At 46.7% G+C, this 23,538-nt stretch overlaps 1 protein-coding gene across 7 annotated transcripts in view; it reads right to left on the reverse strand.

The window, feature by feature from the left end:
- Positions 1-23,538, reverse strand: part of Bcorl1 (BCL6 corepressor like 1) — a 66,113-nt gene that overhangs the window by 24,340 nt on the left and 18,235 nt on the right. For 6 of the 7 annotated variants that reach the window (XM_074064052.1, XM_074064053.1, XM_074064054.1 and 3 more), the window contains 6 exons: positions 22,521-22,650; positions 17,417-17,507; positions 13,898-17,164; positions 7,627-7,792; positions 6,511-6,591; positions 3,726-4,115 (listed from right to left, as the gene is read on the reverse strand). In XM_074064052.1, the coding sequence (XP_073920153.1) occupies positions 3,726-4,115; positions 6,511-6,591; positions 7,627-7,792; positions 13,898-17,164; positions 17,417-17,507; positions 22,521-22,606 (4,081 nt within the window). In that variant the 5' untranslated portion in view covers positions 22,607-22,650. Of the gene's footprint in view, positions 1-3,725; positions 4,116-6,510; positions 6,592-7,626; positions 7,793-13,897; positions 17,165-17,416; positions 17,508-18,355; positions 18,411-22,520; positions 22,651-23,538 lie in introns of all 7 variants that reach the window. The other variant, XM_074064058.1, reaches the window with a different exon arrangement.

The raw sequence follows: 23,538 nt of genomic DNA on the forward strand, positions 1-23,538 counted from the left end.
TGAATCCAAGGACTTTGGGGATTCAAATCACAATGCTAAGTTGTGCAACTATTGGCTATTGGCATGTAGTACAATGCTGACTGTTCCAATAAATGCTGCTTCTTTTGGCGGGGGTGTGGTACGGGGGTTTGAACTCAAGTGCTTCACCACTTGAGCCAAGCCCCTAAGCTTTTTTGCTTTCATTATTTTTCAAATAGGTTGTTGCTTTTATACCTTGACCAACCTGGACCACAATCCTCCTGTTTATGCCTTTCTGCATAGCTGAAATGACAGGCATGCGCTACCATGTCCAGTTTTCTACTGGTTGAGATGGGGCCTCCTGAATAGCTAGGATTATAGGAGTGAGCCACCACTCTACAAGAAGGAGATAGCTCCCAGCCTTGCCAGCAGCGGGTAGCCCATCTGGCTGTCCCCAAGATGAGGGTAATTTATAAAGGACTTCCCCCATGCCAAGAGAAACTCAGAATTTCTTTTCAGTCTTTTCTCCACCCCCTTTATCTCTTTCTATAAAATGAAGACAAATTTAGTAGCTCCACTGAAGTTAAGTATCAAGTGCTTGATACTCAAGTGGGGAGTACAGGGTAGAATGGTTACCTTTATGATCTCTGCTCTCCCCACCTGACTGCCCTCGTTGTGACTGTCTGAGGACACAAAGATCCAATTAATGGAAACTCCCAAAGACCAGAAGGTGCTATGGACCTACTTAGCTGGCAGGCAGTGGTAGAAACCTGCTACCTTCCCTGGTTGGAAATCAAGTCACTGGTGTCACTGGGACACACTGGCAACAGTTCTAATTCTAGCCACAGTTTGCTGAACAGAGCATTCTAATTTCAAAAAGACCCACTGGGAACTCCATTAGCAAGAGACTCACCCCACAGGCTCTGCCCTAAACCCTATGTGTAGGAGCCATACATTGTGTTTACCCTTGTCTGTTAGCATCCAGTTGTGTGGCTTAGCTATTAACTATGATTGGGCAGAAGCAAGTCATAATCCCTCTGAACTTCAGTTTCCATATCTATAAGTGGGGAGAATATATAATCCACATCCCAGGACTGGTAAGAGAATTGAATGAGGTAATATGTGTAAACCCCTCTAGAAAGTGTTATTAAGAGTAAGGCATCATTATTATAGTATTATTTAAGTGCAAGCTTTTTAGGTGGGGCCATGACTGTGTGTTCTGCCCCGCAGTACTGAACTCCAGGCCTAGCACATGGCAACAGATCAGTGTATCTGTGAAGTGAATTCATTATAGCCTCAGTTTCTCCCATTTGTGAAATGAAGGAATTGAGAGCCAAGAGTTTTCACTCACTTCCCCTAAACTTGACATGGACTTTCATGTGCAACACTGCCAAAGGCAGATCCAGATGTGGGAGTCAACATTCCAGTATGAGGAGTTGGCTATAGCTTATGCACCGGTCTTAAGAGGCCAGCTGTCATATCATCTCTTTCTCCCAAGTAGCCACAGCCCACTAATAGGTCCCCAGAACCTATTCAAGAACTACTATGCTAGATGGTCTCTAATGATACTTTCAACCAGATCACTCTAACCCAGGGCTTTTGATGCAACAAGTTTGGGCTGAGCCAAAAGAGCAAAGAACAGAACCATACCTTGGGAGGATCTCAGAAAGCATAGGGAAGTCATACTGAAGTGTTCAATGCCACAGGAAAAGAAACAACCCCTACTCCATTTACCCAGGGCAGGGTGGGCTCTGGAGTTTATTCAGTTGCATGGGAACAGGGCTTTAAGTTAGCACACGAAAGAGCAGTGAGTGGAGGTTAATGGGTATGTGAGTGGAAATGGTTCTTTCCACCCCCTCCACAGGTCAAGAAGGGAGACAGCCAAGCCCAGGATAAAGGAAAGTTCATGGGGCTCAGATAGGAGCAGGGTGACCTGCCTAGTTCCGCTGTTGTCTGCTTCTCTGATGTTGACATGAAAGACAGGTAGGGGTAGAAAGGACTGGAGCTTTCTGAGGAGATGCATGTCAGAAAATTCCTACATGAAGATGCCATCATCAAATTTGGCATCTTTGGTGACTAGACCATGTGCCAAAGCCAGCCACCTCAATGTATAACCCTTAGAGGCATCCACAGAAGGAGGACGATCTATTATTCGACAATTGGGGCTGCCCCCAACTCAAACAGGATGCTTTGATCATTGGTGTTCACTATGTTACTCGAGGTGCTCAAACAAAGGCTAGCTAGCTCCCTGTCATGAATGCTGTGGAGAGCTCTCTCTGCCTCTGCATTGGGTGGCAAATGGGACCCAGCAAGCTCAAAGGTCCTCTGGTTACAAGAACCAATAGCTCCACAGGAAGTTTCCCTGCTAGGAAACTGCCCTTCATTAGAGATCAGGTGATACAAAAGCTCCTCTTCATCCTAACACAAGTGGCTGAGGGCAATGGTTTGACAACTCATTCATGACCAATCCATTATGGTTTTGGCAAAAGGAAAAGAAAATTGCCCCACTCACTCACACAGTTGATGAAAATGAACTCAATTACTCTCTTGAGCATAGATCCAGATAGGTATAATATGTATCTCCACTTAAACAGAGCCAGAAATGAGGTTAAGCCTTCTTTGCATTATAGCAAATCCAGAATCTACTGCCTAGTCAATGTAAGGTTATTCCACTTCAGTTAATACAGGGACTGTAGATAGTTACCAGCAGCTCAGAATGAATACATTATAGAGACAATCAATTGTTGCTTCAAGGGGAGAGGTCAGAGAATGAGAGGGTGAAACAGAGATATGCTTTTGACTCAATTAGAAACCCACTATAGGAATGGGTCTAAACCATATTTAAATGAAGCATACTGATATTAGTTTTTCATGACAGTCTGTGCCTCCATGATCACATTTTACAGTATTTTTGACGTGGCCAAAGGATGCCTGGTTTTCTCTTTGGGCTGCATACTTTCACAACTCAGGTTCAACAAATAAGATAATACTTTGTGTCACCTCAAAGCCTCACTCCAGGGCTGGGCATGGTGGCTCATACTTGAAGTTTTTCTGTTGTTTGAGGGAACCATTATACTTTTTAGTTTAGGGTTAGAGGCATGCCAGAAAACGCAGCCAATGCTCTATTTCTTCTTGTACCTAAAATTCTAGGTGATAAATCTGTCTTCCCCAAAGACCTGACTCCCTCAAGCCAACCAGAGACTTCCCTAGTATGGTGCTGGTCCATGCCAAAGACATTACTGTGGCCTGGCCCACAGGTTCAGATGACTATAAGAAGCTAAACAGTAGGCTGGGTATGATGGTGTACACTTGCAATCCCAGCTACCTGGAAGGCAGAAGTAGGAGGATTGCAGTTTGAGGCCAGCCCTGGCAAAAGCAGGAGACACTATCTGAAAAAAAAAAACCTAAAAGCAAAAGGAGCTCAAGTGGAAGAGCACTTGCTTAGCAAGCACAAGGCCCTGAGTTCAATCTCCAGTACCCCACCCCCCAAAAGAAGGGAAAAAAAAGAAAGCAGAAGACTTAGGCATTCGTGTCCTCAGCTCACCTGCAGGTCAGTCCAAACTCATTTGATCTCAACCCAAGGCCAAATGCTGGAGGCTGGATTTGAATGACCCCCTCTGACAGCTGGAGATCACAGCACCAGGTCTATATGGGTTCAGAGGCCTTTGGCTGGTATAGGGCAGACAAAGGCGCAAAGACAGTCATACCTGAAGGTTCTCTGAAGCCAACCTCACTGTGGGGACAGCAGCCCCTTTGGCCAGCCTTACCTGCTCTCCCTTTCCGCCGCTGCTCTTCTTCTTGCTCTGTCAGGTACTCCCCGGTCTGATATTTTCGGCTTTTCTGCCGTCTCCGTTTCTTCCTCTTCACCAGGCCCTCCTCTTCATCTTCTTCCTCCTCCTCATTGGTGTCCCACATTTGCCGGGCAGCCTCTGTCCTCCAGGGCATCTCTCGGGCTCGCCACAGGTGCCTGCGGCCTTGGCTCAGCAAGGTCTTGTCCTGGGCATGATGGCTGCGGTACTGGGTGTCCCTTTGGGTCTTTCTCACCTTACGACGCTTAGCTGGGGTGGGAGCCACCTCCTCTTCCTCCTCTGTGGGGAAGACTTCTTGGCTTCCCATGTCACTGTCTGCCATACCAGCAAAGGAGCTACAGATGCTTCCTGTGGACAGGATATACAGAAGATGCTCAGGTCCCCTCCTCTTCAAAGAACTAAGTATGGTATTAACATGTGTGCCCCAGACTAGGAATTTGTAGGTCTGGGTTTAAGTTCAGGCTCTGCCAGTTATTAGCTGTACACTTCGGGAAAGTGTACTTCTGTTTCCTTGTTTATAAAGTGAGGATACTATTCTTCCCTTACTTACTTCACAGGGCTATTCTAGGGTTCAAATGTGATCCTTCACCTCATAAGAAATCTTTTACAAGCCGGGTGACGGTGGCTCACGCCTGTAATCCTAGCTACTCAGGAGACAGAGATCAGGAGGATTGCAGTTCAAAGTCAGCCCAGAAAAATAGCTCTTGAGACCCTATCTCATAAAAACCCTTCACAAAAAAGGGTTGGTGGAGTGGTTCAAGCTGGCCCTGAATTCAAATCCCAGTGCCACAAAAAAAGAGTCCAAAATGTGTTTTACAGAGTCCAAAATGTCATACAACTATATACTAAAAGCATAAACTCTTATTCATTCACGGTACCATGTCACTTGAATTCATTTCACAAACTCTTGCTTAGTGCTTACGAGGAGCCAAGCATTGTATGAGGGGCAGGAAAGAACCACAGGCTCCTGCTGGTTGGGAAATGGGGGCTGAGTAGAGGGTGAGGAAGGGCAGACTAGTGTTGCTCACTAGCTCTGCTCACTATCTGGTCCCACAAATCTTGCTGATGGAGCACCCTGACCCAGTAGAATCATCACAAAAGAAGAGTCTCAGGAACAGCAGAGCAAGGAGCTCCTTTCCTGTGCCACAGCCTGGCTCAGTTATGCTCAAATGCAACACAGCAGGCCCTCTTCCCTTAAACTCATCCCACCTCCTACTGTACTGCCAAGAGTTCAGGGATGCAGCTTTCTCCCTGGCCCCTCCCTCACCACTGCTGTAGCTGTTACTCACTACTGGGCAAGCACTTCCCCTCCACCCAGACCACCCCCAGACAGATGGCACCTTTCCTATCCTCTTGGAACACCTTGCCAAGAGGCCATTTTCTCTCTCCATTCTCCCTTCAACTCTGCTAACAACAATAGTACAATCCTGAATTGGCCTGGTTTCTCACTACAGGAGATCTGACACCTTCCTTGGAAGCAACACTACCATCTTTCTCCCAAGCCACAGTTGTTAACTCAACAATCCCCAGACCCCAGAGAGGTCAGCAGAAGAAAGAAGGCAAGCAGAGCCACCCCTGATCAAACTGTCACGTTGGTCAGGCTACTTAAAGGCAGCAACTATCCAGTAAACTTTCCATTATATGGAGCAGGCAGGGAACCAAGTGTTCTGGTTAATCTAATATTCTGGTTAATATAATTAATCTAACATTAATATAATATTCTGGGGGCCAGTGGCTCACACCTATAATCCTAGCTACTCAGGAGGCAGAGATCAGGAGGATCGCGGTTTAAAGCCAGCCAGGCAAATAGCTCGCGAGACCCTATCTTGAAAAATACCCATCACAAAAAGGGCTGGCGGAGTGGCTCAAGGTGAAGGCCCTAAGTTCAAGCCCCAGTACCACAAAAAAAAAAAAAAAAAAAAAGAATTACCACAGGAATCACCAATTTCCAAAGAATCAAATACAGTACAATGTGTTTAGCATGAAAGGACTGACCATAATATAATCACTGTTTGATGATTCAGAAGACACTTCAGGATTTTGTGAGGCCTCCAGGCCATCATTACAAGCCCCAATTAGCACCACATTTGCCATGTGCTAAAGTGCCAGTTAACAGAATGTCATATCATTGACTTTACATTGGGCTGTGCTTCTCTGTTCCATCGAACTTTCATGGAAAGCTGGGTGAATTGGGGCAACCTTCTCTGGCCTTGTGTACCATCAGTACAAGACAGTAGAAGACAGTGGAGGCCAGGAAGGACTATCTTTTTTTAAACACTGGGGCTTGGCGAACACAAATTCAGAGAGCCGAAAGTAATCCTGCCAGCTCTGACAACTCAATGCCCTTTCCAATTTTGATGATATCTATCACATAGGGCAATAAGACTGAGGCTCAAAGGTGAAATGTCTGTGCCTGAGATGAGCCCCAATAATCATAAGGTGTTGAAGCTTGGAGTAAAACCAACTTTCCTGCGTGGCAGAGGCCTTTCCTTTTTCCACCAGTGCCTCCCAACAAAAGATGTCAAATCTCTGATCTGAAAAGGTAAGCAAATAGTCCTAAACTGTGGGCAAGCCCTCTGCCCCCACCTGAGGCTCTCTTCTCTCTGCAAGGAGGGGGCATCTTGGCACAGTGAAACAAACTCCCAACTCTCCACCTGGGCCAATGTCAAAATCACTCAACAAGATGTCTACCTGTATTTTCATAGAAGATGTCAAGATGGGTCATCACCTTAGTCTCACTCACCAGACTGACTGCGTGTCCGGGTGCTCAGAACCACAGGGATGAAGTCACGGAAACTGCTCTTTGCTTTCTTTTCCAAGGAACCTTTTCCAAGGAGTGATGTGTGGTTTCAGTGCAGAAGGCAGAAATAGCACAATTAGTGTGTACAACCAGAAAGCTCACCTGAGAGGCTCAGTTGGGAAAATAAAGAAAGGGTTTGTGTTGACCATGGTCACCCTGGCTTATCTTGAACAGCTCCCCTTATGCTGCTTATCACCTACCTATTTTTTTTCAGGAATGAGCATTTCCTGGTGGGTTTTGAAAACTGGGAGTTGGGTCATTTTTGCTGACACCAAAAAAAAGGCAGTGCACAGAATCTAATCAACAGCATTCTAGAAAGTAGAAGGCCTGGCTGTCTGCTGACATGGAGGCAGCTACAACTCTATGAAGTTCTAACCAAGTTTGAGCACATCCCAGAGAAGTCCAACCTCAATACATCGTAGTGAGGCAGGAAAATGGGTGTGGGGAGCAGCAAACAGAGGAAAACTGCCATAGAAGAGGTAGGTCATGTCGGATGGGCAAGACCATGAACATGGACTACTGTGGTCAGGAATGCCTGGGATTCTCTCCCTGATGAGGGCACTGAGGGATCATCTATGGCAGAGCACACAGGTCAAGTATTCCTCTAATTAGGAATAAGGGTTTGGAATGCTTCTCAGCCCTTCTAACTAGCTAGCTACTGATTTGTTTCTATCTTTTAAGAATAAGAGTTTTCCAAAGGTGGACAAAACAGCATAATAAAACCCCTCATTCTGCTATTTTTATTTATCCTCATAAATCTGTTTCTTCTTTGAGCCTGGATCCACTTCAGGGAAATGGGGTGGCTATTCTGTTGTAGGACTGCCATCTGTCTGTCTGCAAACCACCTTCTTTGGCCTTTGAGGTATGCTGTATTCTGGTGTACAGGGCAGAATTTGCTCCTGTTCCCTCCTCCCTGGTCTTTGACTTTAGAGGTGTCAAGTATATCTCCCTTCCAGTTAAGAAGGTTTACTTTCCAGTCAGTCTCTGAGTTCTGCTTCATCCACCAAAATGCCACAGGGATCCCTCTGAAGCCCAGCACAGTCGGGGCATCGGGCCTACCTTCCTCATGGCCATCAGCTCTTTTTCCTGGAGTCTGGGACTCCGGCTTTGTTGGCTTCCGGTGCTTGTGCTTTCCCCTGACTCCATTGTGCTCTTTTCCTGAATCTGAAGCCCCTCTGGGGCTTTTCTTAGTGGGTTCCTGGGAGTCGCTGGGCAGCTTCCGGCACTGTGAAGAGGTAGAAAGAGTTAGGTCTGAGGTCAGTTTTGGTTCTTAAGATAGTTCTCCTAGGGTCTGACACATGGATGTGAACTGCCCAGAACAGGATACTGGGGATCAGGAGCTCCAGTTGGCTACAGAGCCTCTCCTGGACTGAGTCCAGTGCCCTTGCTGGTCCCCACAGGCAACCACAACCATCACATTAAAAAGTCTACAGAATCTGTATTTACAAGCCAGTGAACATGCACCCAAAGTCCTTTAAAAAGGTGAAAAGTCAGGTCCCATACTCTCCATACCAAAACAGCAACAGACAGGCAGACACACACACACACAAAAAAAAGCCTCTTCTGCAAGTTGGATGACTACATTGTTTAAATAACTTCACTATGAATGGTATTGACACCAACAGAAAATAATTCTGGTATGAGGCAAGTCAAGAAAAACTGTCTATTTTCATGTGTAAATTAGTATCAGAAGACAGATTCAACTAAGGCAAAAAAGAAAAACACAACAAGGAGAAATTCTCATCCCCCCCATACTTATGAAACACAATGATAAGGTCCAAGAGTAGTTAATAAGGCCACTTTATACTCTGCAGCACTTTCAACTTTTCAAAAGGCTCTCATCTCTATTATTTGATTTTGTCCTCTCAACAATACTAACAGAAGCTAGCATTATATCCACTGAACAAATAGATGAGGAAACTGAGACTCCAAGATAAGTTGAATGACTTCCAGGGCAACAAACAGCCCAATGTGTACTCATGCTCAGGGGCTACCACTTACCTGGCAGTGAGAAAGCATGGAGCTGCAATTAAGACTTGGGGTCCCAGGCCCCCGGCCTGGATCTCTTCACATCAGCTCTCACTAGTCTCCCTCCCTACTTGCTTCCTCAGCTCCTTTTTTTTTTGATGGTACTGGGGCTTTAACTCAGGACTTCACGCTTACTAGGCAGGCATTCTACCACTTGAGCCATTCTACCACTCCTTTTTTATGTTAGGTATTTTCAAGATAGGGTCTTACAAACTATTTGGCTTTGAATGGTGATCCTCCTGATTTCTACCTCCTGAGTAGCTAGGATTATAGGCATGAGCCACCAGTGCCAGGCCTTTGGCTGCTTTTGCTCAGTCCCATTCCCACCTACTGCCAGGGTCATTCCACAGACATAACGGCTGTGCTTACACATGCAAAGACACTCTCAGCCTAACAGTCACAGATTCTCACAAACTTTCAAGTCTCTCTGTGCCCCTAAACAAAAACTAGGGCAAAGTAGGGATTTCCAGTATTTTAGTATCTAGGGAGTGTGGAAAAGGCAAAAGGTCTGAACAATGAAAGCAGGTGTTAGTAGGAAAGGAAGCGTTAAACCTGCTTGAGGTTGTGTGATGGTTCATCTTCATTGTCAAGTTGACTGGTTTGAGAAGCGCCTTGGAGATTAGTAAAGCACACCTCTGGGTGAGTCTATGAGGGCATTTCCAGAGAGGATTAACCAAGGGGGAAAGACAGACTCTGAATGTGGATGGCACCATCCAACAGGCTGGGGATCCAGATGGAAAAAAAGGGAAAAGGGGAAAGCCTGCTAGTGCAGGCATTCACCGTCTGCAGCCTGGTTACTCTGTTCTGCAATGCCCTCCTCACCATGATGGTCTGAAACCATGAGCCAAAATAAGTCCTTCCTCCCTTAAGTTGTTTTCTCAGGTGTTTGGTCACAGCAATGAAAAACTAACACAGGTTGTCTTTCTCCTAAGCAGACCCACCTCACCTTCTAGAAAATTATTACAATCTAGCTCCAGGTTAAGATGGCAGGGCTGGTGGAGTGGCTAAAGTGCTAGAGCAACTGCCTAGCAAGCCTAGCAAACCTAGCAAGTGTGAGGCCCTGAGTTCAAGGCCCACTACCGCCAAAAAAAAAAAAAAGATGGCAGATATCTTATTGGTGGAATACTGGGTGGGGGAGCAACATCAGTACTCCAGGCACAGGGAGTCTCATTATCAGTCAGATTCCAAGGACTTGTCTCTATTGTATGAACTTGTCCTGTTTCTTATTCAACAGAACTAAGTTAAAATTCAAGTTCACCTTTTTCCTTTGTTTTCTGCCAGTTCCTAAGACCAAAGTATAAAGAGATGGAAAGAACTGGAGAGCAAAGAGGAAGATGAAGAATGGCTGCTTAGGCCAGGCTCGGTGGCAGAGGCCTATGATATCAGCTATCTGGGAAGCAGAGATTGGGAGGACAGAGGTTCGAAGCCAGCCCAGGCCAAAAAAAAATGTTAGTGAGACTCCATCTCAATTAATAAATCAGGCACAGTGGGGGTACATCTGTAATACCAGCTATGTGGGAGACTGTAGGTAGGAAGACTGAGGTCTGAGGCTGCCAGGGGCAAAAACACAAGACCCTACCTGAAAAATAACTAAAGCAAAAAAAAAAAAAAAAGGGAGGGGGCTGGAGGCATGGCTCAAGTGATAGAACACCTGTGAGTTTAAGCCCCAATACGAAAGAGAAAAGAAAAGAAAATGACCTTCAGGGATGACCACAGAAACACTTTAAGTCAGGGGGAATAAAGTTAAATGCACATAAATTTGAGCGTGCCCTATTTATTTCTGAATATCATTTTTAGCTGGCTCTTTCAAGTACAGATCATTAACTTTTACTTCCTGAGATAGACAAAAACAAGTAAAAGAGAACATCTAGAAGGGATTTCTGTCTTTATCTTCTGCAAGGACAGCACTGAAAGTAAAAACTGTGCACTCCAACTTATGTGAAAAGTTGGGAGGATGGAGGAGGATTGTGAAAGATGATCTGGTTAAAAGTTCTGAAATATTTTGCAAAGAATTTTCTAAAGAATGGGAAGACAATAAAATACACCCCACATCAAGTGAAGTGCAACTCTCTTTGCTGATGATCCAGAAGGCCCTTTAGGATTCTTAGATGCCTTGGGCAGGTGATGCAGGTGATAGGAGACTATTCCCGGCATGCCCTGGAAGGGGCTGTTTTGAATTAACCCAATCTTAGCTTGCTTGTATCAGTTTCTTTCTCAGGAAAATTGACCCCAACAAAAGAAAGATCTAAATTATTTGATTTCTCAAAAGAAGAAAGATTTACTAAGTTGTCACAGGCAGTAAGTATTGCTTCCTGCAGCCCCATCCTGTAACTTTATTCTCTATCCCTTACATTTGTCAATGGGCCTACTGAACTGTTCATCTCATATAGGAGGGGCCATGCCTGCCTATCACTGAGTCATCAATAAAACATAAGTTCCATGAGGCCAAGTAGCTACTAACACAAGCAGCACTTACTATGTGCAGGGAGTTTTAAGCACTTGTATATCATCTCATTCAATCTTTTCCTACCAGCTTTACGGTTCACTTATTCAAGTATACAATTCAACTGTTTTCAGTATAGTCACAGAGTTGTGTAACTATGACCATTTACCTAGTTCCAGAACTTTCTCATCACAATGTATAGAAACCCCATACCCAATAATCAGTCACTCCCCCAATTCCCCATCCTCCCCAGTCCTAGGCAACCACTAATCTACTTTCTGGCTTTGGGAATTTGCCTACTGGACATTTCATGTCATCATCTCACTAAGTCATCACAACAGCCCTATGAGTAAGTACTATTATTGTCTCATTGCATAGATGAGGAAACTGAGAGTCAGAGAGATTAAGCAGCCTAATCAGTAACACACTGCTAGGAAAAAGTGGGGACCAAAATTCAAACTCAAGTTCTGTGCCTGGCTCCAGAAGCCAGGCACACCCTACTCACCAATCCACTATCCTCCTGAAGATGTATTCCCACTGTCTGAAGACTGGCATAGATAGCCATTCAACAAACACTGGCTAAACATTCAGTGAAATGGTTCCAGATAAGGAGACATAGCTGACATAAGTATGACATAACTGAAGAAGAACACAGACTTTGGAGCCAAAGAGTTGGAGTTCCAGCTCTGCCACTTAATAGCTGTGTAACTTTGGGTAACACTGGAGCCTGTTTCCTTCATTTTCTTATCTCTAAATTGAGTGTAGCATTTACCTCATAGGGTTACTGTAAGGATTAAATTAGATAATGTATCAGAAAGCACTTGTCACATGGGAATAATTCAAGGGCAACAACTCTAATAACATGAATTATTATTATTATTATTATTATTATTATTATTACCACCACCACCAAGGGCAGATTGTGGTTAACCTGACCAAACGTCATACCTCTAGTATGTCATGATCTATGTTCCTACTTTGCATATCTCTGACATACAGAGGTAGATGTGAAGTCACTGAGTAAAACCCACCCAAACTCTATCCCAGGGGTTTGTTCTTATTTTTGTGTATGTGTATGTGTGTTGCTGGGGGTGGATCCCAGGGCCTTGGGCATGCTGGGCAAGTACTCTACCACTGAATCACACCCCCAGACTCCACCCTCCTTTTTTTGAGACAGAGTCTCACTACATAGTCCAGGCTGGTCTCAAACTTGTGATCCTCCTGCTTCTGCTTTCTTTTTTCTTTTTTTTTTTTTCCGGTACTGGAGTTTGAACTCAGGGTCTACATCTTGACCCACTCCCCCAGCCCTTTTTTTGTGGTGGACTTTTTTGAGATAGGATCTTGCAAATATTTGCTTGGACTGGCTTCAAGCTGTGATCCTCCTGATCTTTGCCTCCTGAGTAGCTAGGATTATGGGCATGAGCCACCAGCACCCAACTGCTTCTGCCTTCTGAATGGTATATCCCAGGGGTTCTTAACCTGTAATCTATGGGTGAGTTTTGGGGAGGAAATAAGTCTATGAATCCCCTGAAATTATTGGCAAAGTTCTGAGTTCATATTTCTAGGGACAAGGTCCATTGCTCTTAACTTCTTAAAATGGTCTATGGTCCAAAACTAAGAATTTGTACTACAAAACTACTCTGGCAGGAAATCTATCTCATAGTATGTATCAACATCCAATCTGGCCAGTCCCAGGTAGCTCATGCCTGTAAATCCTGCCTACTTGGGAGGCTGAGATTCAGAGAATCTCCATTCAAGGCCAGCAAGGGCAAATAGTTTTCAAGACTCCCATCTCCAAAATAACCAGAGCAAAATGGACTAGAGGTGTAGCTCAAGTGGTAGAACTGCTTTGTAAGCATGAAGTCCCAAGTTCAAAAACCCCAGTTCCTCGTCAACTTCCACTGCACCTGACCAGTTTTCTGTTCACTGGTACAATCCAGTGGTGAGCTGATAGTAAACCCCAGCTTTTAGTTAACAGGGTATTCTTCACGTGCCAAAAGCATAGAAACAGCCCAGAAGAAGGGGGGGGAGTCAATTCCACAAAAAAAAATCTAACCTGAAGGCTTATTAACAGAACTTCAAATTGCTCCAAGTCTTGAATGAACTCTATCCTCCACTGTTTCAAGAATCTCCTTGGCTCACCAGTGGCCTCCATATTTCCTTTGAGGACCCATGGGTAGATTCAAGTCAAGTGCTCCTGGCTTACTTTTTTGCTTAAAATTCTGCCCCTATCTATAGTCTACTATGAACCAAGACCCAAATGCACATCTGCTTTGCCTACCACATTCTCAATGTCTCAAAACCCAGGGCTGCCAACTTAAGCAGGAAAGGGCCAGGAAACTAGTGGAGTAGCTTGGAAGCTCAGGGGTCTTTGACTCCACAAGACTCCAACTTTAAGAAGATTCTAAGAAAGCTCCCCGGGTAATGCAAAGGAATAACCCTGTCAAAGGTCACTTCTCTCCCTGGACCTCAAGTTCTCAAAGCCAGTGGTCAGTCATCTTGTTAAAGAGCAAGGAAGAGCGTTTACTCTGGGAAGAACCTGTTACTAACTGACTTCCCTCACCAAAACATTCTTCTGGTTTCCATCCTCATCTGGGACAGTGGCTTCCCTAGCTCCCAGGATAGGATCATTTCCTATATCCTACAAAATACAAGCCAGTTCCTCCCTTAGTGAAAACACCATCTATACAGAGAATGTGAATTAGAAAGGAGAAAGCCTTCAAATCAGTGCAGTTCACATAGCTACTGAAGAACACTGTGCCAAGGGAGGGGTCTCAAAACAGATAAGATCTGCATAGTGAAGCAGAACAGACAGCAGGATTTCCACCCTTGATCTCAGCCTGTGCACTGGCTACTCACCTTGGATCCCAGGGAACTCCGGACTACAGGCTTGGCTTGTGGCTGCTGTGGCTGCTGCTCCTCGCCTTCCCTTTCTTTGTCACACTTCATCTTCTTAGGTGGCAGAGATTCTGTCACTTCATCTGACTGCCACTTGTTCTTGCAAGTGAAGACCCCAACACTTTCCCGCTTCACTCTAGCCTGCCCAGCCTTAGCCCGTGCTTCAGCTTGGCCCCTCTGGGGAGCTGCTTGGAGGCCATCAGCCCGGAAACAGTTGGCTAAATTGAAGACCATATCACCATCTACCTTCTCCATTTTCACCCGCCCCAGATCCACCTGGCTTCCAAGCTGTGAAAGCTCTGTGCTGGAGCCCCTCTTGCTGCTTGGAACCACATCCAAGATGAGTTCCTTGGAGTGGCTGTCATGAGGTAGCAAAGGCAGCTCAGACATCTTGCGCAGGTTCTGGGGGGTGGCCAGGACCAGCTCATGGGACATATAGGTAGCCAGCACTTGGTTCTTAGGCTTTGTGTCTCCTGCCAGCTTCAGACCACAAGCTGCCTGGGGGCCTTCCATCTTAGGAGTGCTATCAGAGCAGAGGTGGCTCTCTGACTCCTCAGGCCCCTGATTCACTCTCATGTCCCCGCTGCTAGGCTGAACAGACAGTGCCAGGGTCCCTGTCTGAGGGCTAAGAGTCAGAAGGACAGGATTGACTTGTTCTTCGTAAGGCTTGGCAGCAATCCGGCAAGTTTTGTTCTTTGTGACAGTGTCCTGCTCGGGAGAGAAAGGGCCCCCAGGCCGTGGCTGCCCCTCAGGAAGTCCATGCACAGCTTCACTGGAGCCAAGAGATGGCACACCAGAAAACTCAGAAACGCTGGTGGGCCTGATGGGCACCCCCTGACTAGGAGTCAGCTGCCCAGTACTGGAAATGCCAATGGAAAGCAGAGACGCTTGGTGGTATGGTGACCAGCCAACTGGTAGAACCTGGGTGCTGGTGGGTTTCCCATTGACTGAACACCGTGGATAAATATTTGCCTGCCCAGTAGGTTTCCACAAAGAAAGTTCCTTGGTTTGGCACCCCGGCAACCCAGGGGCAATGCGGGCTGGGGTATAACGGGTCTTGACTGTGCTTGGCTGTCCCTCGGCACCAGACTGGCTGCCTTTCTTGCCACATGTGGCACCAGTGCTCTTAGGCTCTCCTTGATCAATGATGGAGATGGGTTCCTGTTTGGGGAGATGGCGAGGGTCTCGGGGGAGGCCCAGGTTGGGGTCTTTGTTCAGCAACAGGGATGCAGGTACTGGGTTGGCCACTCCCACATATGTGCCAGGAATGGTGCTGATCAGTGCTGTAGAGTTTTTCACCCAGGTGCTTGGGTCCCCATTCCTCACGATCTCAGGAAAGATCACAAAGGGTGAGGAAGCGGAGCCCAGGCAGGAGGTGACGTTGCTGCCAGCAGCCTGGGTTGTGCGCTGAGACCTAGACAGAACTGTGGAGAGGAGGGCCTTGCTGCTGGTGTGCACAGGGGTCAATACAGGCATGGGAGGTGTTTTGCGCTGGTTCGGCAATGGAAGCTTCTGGCGGTTTGACTTGGAGGAGAGGTCAAGGGGCATCTCACTGCACTCAGGTGGAGAGGCCATCTCTCGCTCCAGCTGTGGAGGTGACTTGAGAGGAGAGAAGGTAACAGAAGTCCCTTCTGTTTGCTGCTCAGCACCACCTGACATCTTGGTGGGGTGTGGTGGGACTGAGCTCCCGCTGGGGGCTGGCAGTAAAGGCTGTGGAGTTGGAAGCACCTTGGCAGAAGCAGTGGTGAGGGAGGTATCTGCCAAAGGCCCAGGGACCCCATCAGGTGCAGGTTGGGTGGTGGAGCTGCTGGACGGGGAAGTACATGGGAGCCTGTTCACTTCCAGAGAGACCAGCTTAGAATCTGAAGTCAAAGGCCGGGCCACAGAAAATGCATATGGGTAAGACCGGAGCTCTGGGGAGGCCAGCACACCCGGGAGACACCTATCCTGCAGGTAGGATGGCAGGACAGGGAGCGTCAGAGTGGAGGAGACTCCCAAGGTGGTTGGCAGTGTGGCCACACTGAGTGGCTGCCCACAGCTTGGAGGTGGGATATAGACCAGCGGCTGGCTTGGGGTCAGCACTGTCCCTGGCTGAAAAGACAGGGGGACTTTTTGCATAGCTGGTGCCTGAGCTGCAGGAAAACACACTCGACTCAAACTGAAGGATGCCGGGATTGGGGCTGAGGTGGGAATGGCAGTTGGTGTGGCAGCTGGCATGGGAGTGGGGGCTGGAGTAAAGATTGGGGCTGGGGTGGGCGCAGGCACAGGTGTGGGAGCAAAGGCAGGAATGAGGGTGGGAGTAGGAGGTGGGCCAGAGGATGGGGTTGGGTTGGGCATCGGCACAGATGGAGGCACAGGGGCTGATGGAGGTGTGGACGCCGGCATGGGAGCCAGAACAGGAGTGGGGACAGGAGCAAGAACCAAAGTAGGGGCTGAAGGAGGCCCAGAAGCCTGGATCAGAGCCAAGGGAGGTGCTGAAACTGGGACTGAGAGAGGAGTAGGAGCAGAAGCGGACAAGGGGACCGCAACTGAGGGTGGAGCAGACGCTGGCACAGGCACCAAGACAGAGGCTGACACGGACAATGGGCTTGAGTCCGAGATAAGAGTGGGCACCGAGGGTGGTGCTGAAGCCAGAGCTGGGACTGGTGCTAGCGGAGGGGAAGGAGCTGAAACTGAAGTGGCAACTTGGACTGGAACTAGCCCAGAATGGGGTACCGGGGCTGGAACAGAGAGGGGAACCTGGAATGGATCTGGAACAGATGGGGGCACAGAGGCTGAACCAGGAGCAGGGGGACAGATGGGGGCAGGCAGGGAACTGAAGTTAGTGGTAACCAGAGGCAGGGTCCCCTCCACGGGGACTCCAGTTCCCAGAGTTGCCAAAATGAAAGTGTTCTTCTCTCCAACACTGTGCCGTGAGTCCAAAGCCTTTACCCCAGCTGGTGAGCAGTCAACCTGTTTGCTCATTTGGGTGCTGAGGGAAGTCCAGGAGCACTCAGCCCTGTTGTTGCTGGCCTCAGAGCTGTCAGGAGTGGGCAGCTTGAGCCCGTCTCCTTGGCTGCTCAGTGGCACCAGGAGGCCCTCAGCCTCTGCCGCATTCCCAGCATAGTCCATTTTCGACTGGGGATCATCAGGCTGATCTTCTGACTTGTGCCCAAGTTTTTCTGTCGCATTGCCATCTGAGTCTGCCCCCCGGGCATTGCTGCCACTTCCAACTGCTGTGAGCTCCACCTGCAATGACAGAATTGTGTGCCCATCTCAGTGAACTCCCTGTAGCTGGTGCAAGTGTCCTAAGTCCCCAGAGAGGCAACTGCTGGTCCTCTCTGCAATTTGACTAACTAGGTCTTGGCAGAAGCAAAGGAAAGTCAGCCAATTTCTGTCCCACCTACAGCAACTCCTGGGAAAAATATACTGTCCCCTCTTGCTCAGGAAGCTCATCCCTTCCCTTTGGTGGGCAACATGTGATGACTCATAGCCCCTTACCTTGGAAAAACTGCTGCCGACACAAAACTCCTGAGATCCAAAGTGCTGGCAGTCACTTGTCGTGGACTCCTCATCAGAAAGGGGTGCTCTTCTAGTATGAGAAACACAAGCAGAGAAAGGACATGAGGCTCAGTCTTGGAGCCACCACTGCTTTCCCCAGAAGTCCCTCTGCCTGCTTGGTTTCCCACAAACCTTCCTGTCTTGTTTCCCAGGGTGGCTTGAGGAGGATCACAAAGTGCCATGGGGTCCAGGATACAAGGTGATCTGACTAGACTCCCCTCTCTGGGTTGCTCATCCTGCTGTCTAAGGGCTCTGGCCAGAAGTGTGGAAGACCCCAGCACCTTCACTTTTTTTCTGGAGCTTACCCATCAAGGTGGCCATCCAGGATGTACAGGGCATTGCCCAAAGGGGAGAGATGTGAAGTACAGGCCTCAAAAGGCACACAAACTGTTTCTTTTTAAATACAATCTTATTTTAAATCCATTGGGGAAGCTGGCTAAAGGTGCCACATGGGTAATCCCTTTCTAAAACGAATCACTGCCCCCATCCTGTTTTCAGGTCTAGTCTAACTCTGAATCATCACCTCTTCACCTGATGGGCTTGCCTAGAGCTCATACACATTTATGAGCATGTGCAATGATACTAATTTCAGGCCACCGGGTCACTGGGTGCTGAGAGGCACTTTAAAGACACTACTTCTCTCCCTCCAAGGAACATCCACCCCCCTTTTCTAGAATTCCACCTAGCTGCAGTCAGCACCCCTCTTCTGCCCTCCTTACCTACCCCCATCCACCTTTGGCCTCGATCCACATTCTCTCCCATCCCAAAAGGAGGCCCTCAAGGCCACAGACCCCAAAGTCATGTTGGTGTACCCCAGAGGGAAAGGCTTAAGGCCAGAGAGCTGGGTCCCAAAGGAGGAAAACTCAACTGTACCCCCACCTGCTCAAAAAGTCTTCTCCAATTTTCAGGTAAGAATCTTAGAAAATGGTACATCCTGACGGGGGAAAAAAAAAAGGATCAGACTAGGAAAGTAAAGTTGAAGAAAAGACAAAAACCCACTCAATGTTTGGTATTTTCAGTACAGCAAGAATGCCCTCCCCCTACCCTAGGGAGGACACCAACAGGGCAGAAGTCTGGCTGGGAGTGGCAAAAGGTGTGGATCAAAGAATAAGGCTACAACATAAGTGCCACTGCAAGGCTCCTGCACACAGGACTGCTCTGTGTCCCTTTAGGGAAATGCACTGCATTCAGGTTTGTCCCCCTTCTTTGGAGCCTCATGTGAGGTCCAAGCCAGACCCCGAAGAAGCCAGGCCCCACCTTACCAGCAGTCAGGGTGTCTGCAGCCACCTCCAGCAAGGAGGAGCTCCCTCCCTCCCACTGAAAACAGGAACTCCCAAATTGTACCTGGGGCAAGAGGAGCAAAAGAGGCAAGGGGGATCACCGAAGGCCTCTACCTTTTTCAGGGCTCCAGAAGAGACTAATGGGGGGGAAAGCCCTGTCCCCTTTAAAAGACAGCTAGGCTGGCAGAAGTGGGAGGGCTTCACTGCTGGAAATGACTGTTGGTGACAAACAGAAATGACTGTAAAGCAAGGGCTTTAGAGGCAGTTGCGGGGGTCTTGAAGAAAGGGAGGCCCCCCGGAAAGGGAAAACACACTTGCACATCAGCTCCTGAGAGACTTGAAAAGCAGGCCCCATACTCAGTCTTGGGCTGGGGGAAGCATGTTCTGACTAGACTTGCCAGGGATGATCTGGGAAGGACAGTGGTGGTGGTGAGAGGAAACAAGAAGCAGCCCCCTTTACCGACCGCACATGGGAAGGCACTGTTTACATTCTTTCCCTTCCTGACCATACAAAGGGGAGCAAGCTACATGCTCCCTCCCCCTTGCTGGTCTCCCACTCTGCCTGAAGTCATACTTGAAAGCAGAAGCCCTGTTCTTGTGAGCAAGCAGCCACCAGAAAGCCTGGAGCCAGGCAAACTGGAGGTGGAAGCAGGAGCAGAGGTCCTGGCTACTCCAGCCCTGCCTGTATCTAGCCCCCAACCAAGGCTCTGGGAAAATGCAGCCACATTTCAAATCCTCTGATGGGGGAACAAAGTTGAGCAAATGTTTAAACTGCTCCATCAAGGGAAGAGCTTGGGACAGGAATGGCTTGCAGGGCAGGGGAACCTGGACAGAGATGGGTCAACTGGCCAAGGTTATAAGGATACAGGTGAGAAAGAGAGCAGGGGTCAAAACAGGCTTTAATCAGGACTGAAAATCAACCCCACCATTTCTTCCCACCAGAGGACTGGCATGCTCAAGGCCTTGTTGAACTTAAACCAGAAAACAGCCCCAACCTCTCAGGGCCATTTTCCTATTATGAAACGTTAGAAGTACTGTCAAACTGGACCTTTTTCAGTTCCTGTTGGGCCTGGACTACTTGTAAGAGAAATACACAACCCAGCACACACAAGACATCTTACCTCCCAGCCCCTGAAGATTTTCCCTGCCTTGAGGCCCACTGCCCTTCCAAGACCCCTTCAATCCAGCCAGGGCAGTCCCCAAATATACTCTCCTCTTTCAATATCCCAGGGAAATAACCTACTGCCCCTCACTTCAAACTCCTACTCACCCCTCCAGCCTGGGCTCAAATAGTACTGCCTTCCCTTACTTGCCAGGAAGTTTGACATTTTTGCAGCTAGACTCGACAGGACCTGTACATGCCACTCTATAGCATTCACCAGCAATGTACCATGTCTATTGGTTTGCTTTTGTTGTGTTTAATAAATGTTTCTTGAGTGAAAGAATGAATTAATGCTAGGAAACAAGCAGGTACATTTAGCTGGAGGTTTGGCTAGAGCTGGCTACCAGGGGACAGCAGAAAGCCCATGTTCTGTTCTGTGGTCTTCAACTGCAGATGAGGAAGCCAGGCAACATAATGACCCCCCAGTTGCAGCTTTATACCCAAAATTTCTTAAGTTCTACAAGTTGGAAAGGGCAGAGAAAGATGGTTTTTACATAAGGTGGGATCGCATTTTGGAAATCAGCTGTAGCACAGCCTAGACTGTGGCAAGAAGGAGACAATATTCATTCTTGTATAGAAAGTACATGAATATGGAATGTTTAAACCTGTTGAAGTCACCATAAGAAGAGGACTGAGGTAGAAAGGAGAAAAATGGGAGGGGATGAGCCAATTTGGGATATAATACATATATACATGGAAATGTCATAATGAAACTCTCTGTACAGATATCTTAAACAACAAAAAAAAGTCAACAATAAAGCATGGAAAAAGGGCATTTTAACCACTAGGCATATTTGCTAATTTAGCATCCTCAAAAAGGTCTGTAAAGAAAGAAAAATCAGATTTTGAGCCCACTTCCTATTCCTTTCTTGGCAGAGATGCAGAGTGAACAATGAACCAAAGCAACTTGTCTACTGGTTTCTTGAAGGCTCTGGTCCACATCTCCGTATCCAAGTCTTAACTACTTATAACTAGACTAACATAACCTGCCAGTGAATATTCACACAAATTAACACCACCAACCTGCCTTGCCTTATCTCTTACTAATTATCTAAAGACACACCTCATATGCACAGAGAAATATCTTTCTTCTGCTGTCTCTCAAAATAATTCTGTCTTATTTTTCTTGGTCTTGACTTTTGGATTCTAAAATTAAATTCCTTTTAAGTCCATCTCTAACTCACTCCTCAGTACAGGAAACATTAAGCTATCAGGTACTAATGGCTTAAGAAAATAAAAAGGTCTATTCTCCTAGCCTTAACCTCAGACAAGTACATGCTTCTACAGTTAAGTAAAGAAGAAATATTAGCTGCTGGAGTGACTCAAGTGGTAGAGCACCTGTCTAGCAAGCATGAGGCCTTAGTTCAAACCCCAGCACTGTTAAAAAAAAAAAGAAAGAAAAGAAAAAAAAGGTGCCTGTGGCTCACACCTATAATCTTAGCTACTCAGGAGGCAGAGATCAGGAGGATTGTGGTTCAAAGCCAGCTCCGAGCAGATAGTTCTTGAGCCCCTATCTTGAAAAAACCCATCACAAAAAAGGGCTGGCAGAGTGGCTCGAGCAGTAAGAGTGCTTGCCTACCAAGTTTAAACCACAGTGCCACAAAAAAATTAGATAAAAAACATGGAGCTGTGTTGTAGCTCAGTGGTAAAGCATGTACTTAGCATTCACAAGTCACTGGGTTCCATTACCAACACCACAAAAAATATATGAAAACATAGACATTCATTCCGTTTCCCTTTAAGTTACTGATACTCTACCTCCCCAAAATACAAATGCTTCTTAGATTTACCAAAAAAAATGCCAGATCTTAAATTCCAAGAAAAGTCCTACAGTTTCTAGGTGATTCATCTGATGTACCTGAATTTAGTCAATGAATTGAACTACCAACAAAAGGCCTGTAAGCACAGGAGAGCCATTCCTTCTTTTAATATGGGAGAGACATCAGAGACATCACACATGACTCTTTGACCAAATGTTATGAAAGCCAAATACTGAAGGGCATTTTTGGTGCATTAAGGGACTTGATCAGAAAATGGTCAACCAAATATTATGATGATCTGAAAATACACACATAGATCAGGCAGGCATAACCAACTCTCAAGTTTATATTAAAACTGTATTTGGTAGTCTCATCTTGCTTTGATACTTCATAAGGACCTCTCTATAAATAACCACTGGCCTCATGAGGAAGGACAGCACTGGCCCCCAGAATGTCCACTTCTAGTCTCTAATGTAAAGCTACATGATGAAACTACCTTTCTTCCAGGCCTAGGCCAAGAATTGAAAATACTTTACATTGATCATTGAGCATCGAACTTTGGGAAATAAAAATTGCAGTCTCCCAAATTTCTCCTTTCCTACATCTGACTGTTCTTAACGAGTAAACAAATACTAGCTAGCAAAGATCATCTTCTGACCTCCTCATCTTCATCTGAACAGGGACAGCATGGCAGAACAGGTCAATTCCACAGCCCCAGCCACACTCAGGAGAATTAGAAACAACCAAGAGTCTCCTCCCAAGGCCCTACTGTGTGGCTCTCCCACTGTGATCAGTTACTGCTCACTGGAGGCCAGCAGCAGCCACCTTTGAAACCTCCTCACCTCTCCTCGTTGATGCCACACATGCGAATCCGGTCAGAACTGGTCCAGTTATGTACGCCGCTGTAGAGCGGTGCTGTAGAGATCATGACAGCCACTCACCACCAGATAGGACTTGCTGTGGCCACTCCACCTGGGAAAAAGGAATTCCAAAGAGTCAAAACTCAGAACAGTATAGCTGCTTTAACCACCTTTTACAAAGAAAATATGAATAAAGGTAATTATAGCATCAAAATGTTAAAGGGGATTCTCCTAAGCCAGCCTGCCATGGAAAATGAAGATCCAAATAAGGAAGAGGGTACACCAGCTTCCCAGGAATCCATATTTCACAGTAGAGACAGGACACTGTTAAACACCTAGTGATTTTTTAAATTATCTTCAAAGACATACATGCTGAAGTGTTTGAGGAAATTCAATCTATTATAGAAAATGAGATGAGAATACATTTTTCTGCACACATTTAGCTAAGCAACTACAATCAGAGACTTGTGCCCAAATATGAGCGCATGGAAGATGACTGGGGGTCTTCTTCAAAGGATCTGAGTGATGTAGCTGGTTTAAGCACTCCAGAGGAAACATGCTTTTTTTACACACCCTGCAAAAGTACTCTATTCTCCCTCCAAGTTGACATAAGACATCTATTTAACGTAGTAGAAAACTACCTCCAAATCAGGTGCAATATTCCTTGTACTCTGTTCACAAAAAAACAAAAACAAGGTACCATCAAGAACCACAGACTTCTGTCCTTGTCCCTTTCCATTAGTCCACCATCCCTATGATGGTGCCCCATTCACTAGCCAATGTCCAGCTCTTGCTAACAACCACTGCAGTCAATTCACCTTCTAGAGAAAAAGAGGCATCAAGAAAAAGAGCTTTAGCTTTATCCAATGAGCCTGTATTAAGACCCTTACACTCTTAAGTTAACCTATTGCTAAAATCCTTATTCATCAAAGCTCTACTAAAAAAAACCCTACAGTGATTAGAATTTTCTGCTATTCTGCATGTCCCAAAGAAGTATAGT

This window comes from Castor canadensis, chromosome X (assembly GCF_047511655.1).
Source record: "Castor canadensis chromosome X, mCasCan1.hap1v2, whole genome shotgun sequence".
Classification (NCBI taxonomy): Eukaryota; Metazoa; Chordata; class Mammalia; order Rodentia; family Castoridae; genus Castor; species Castor canadensis.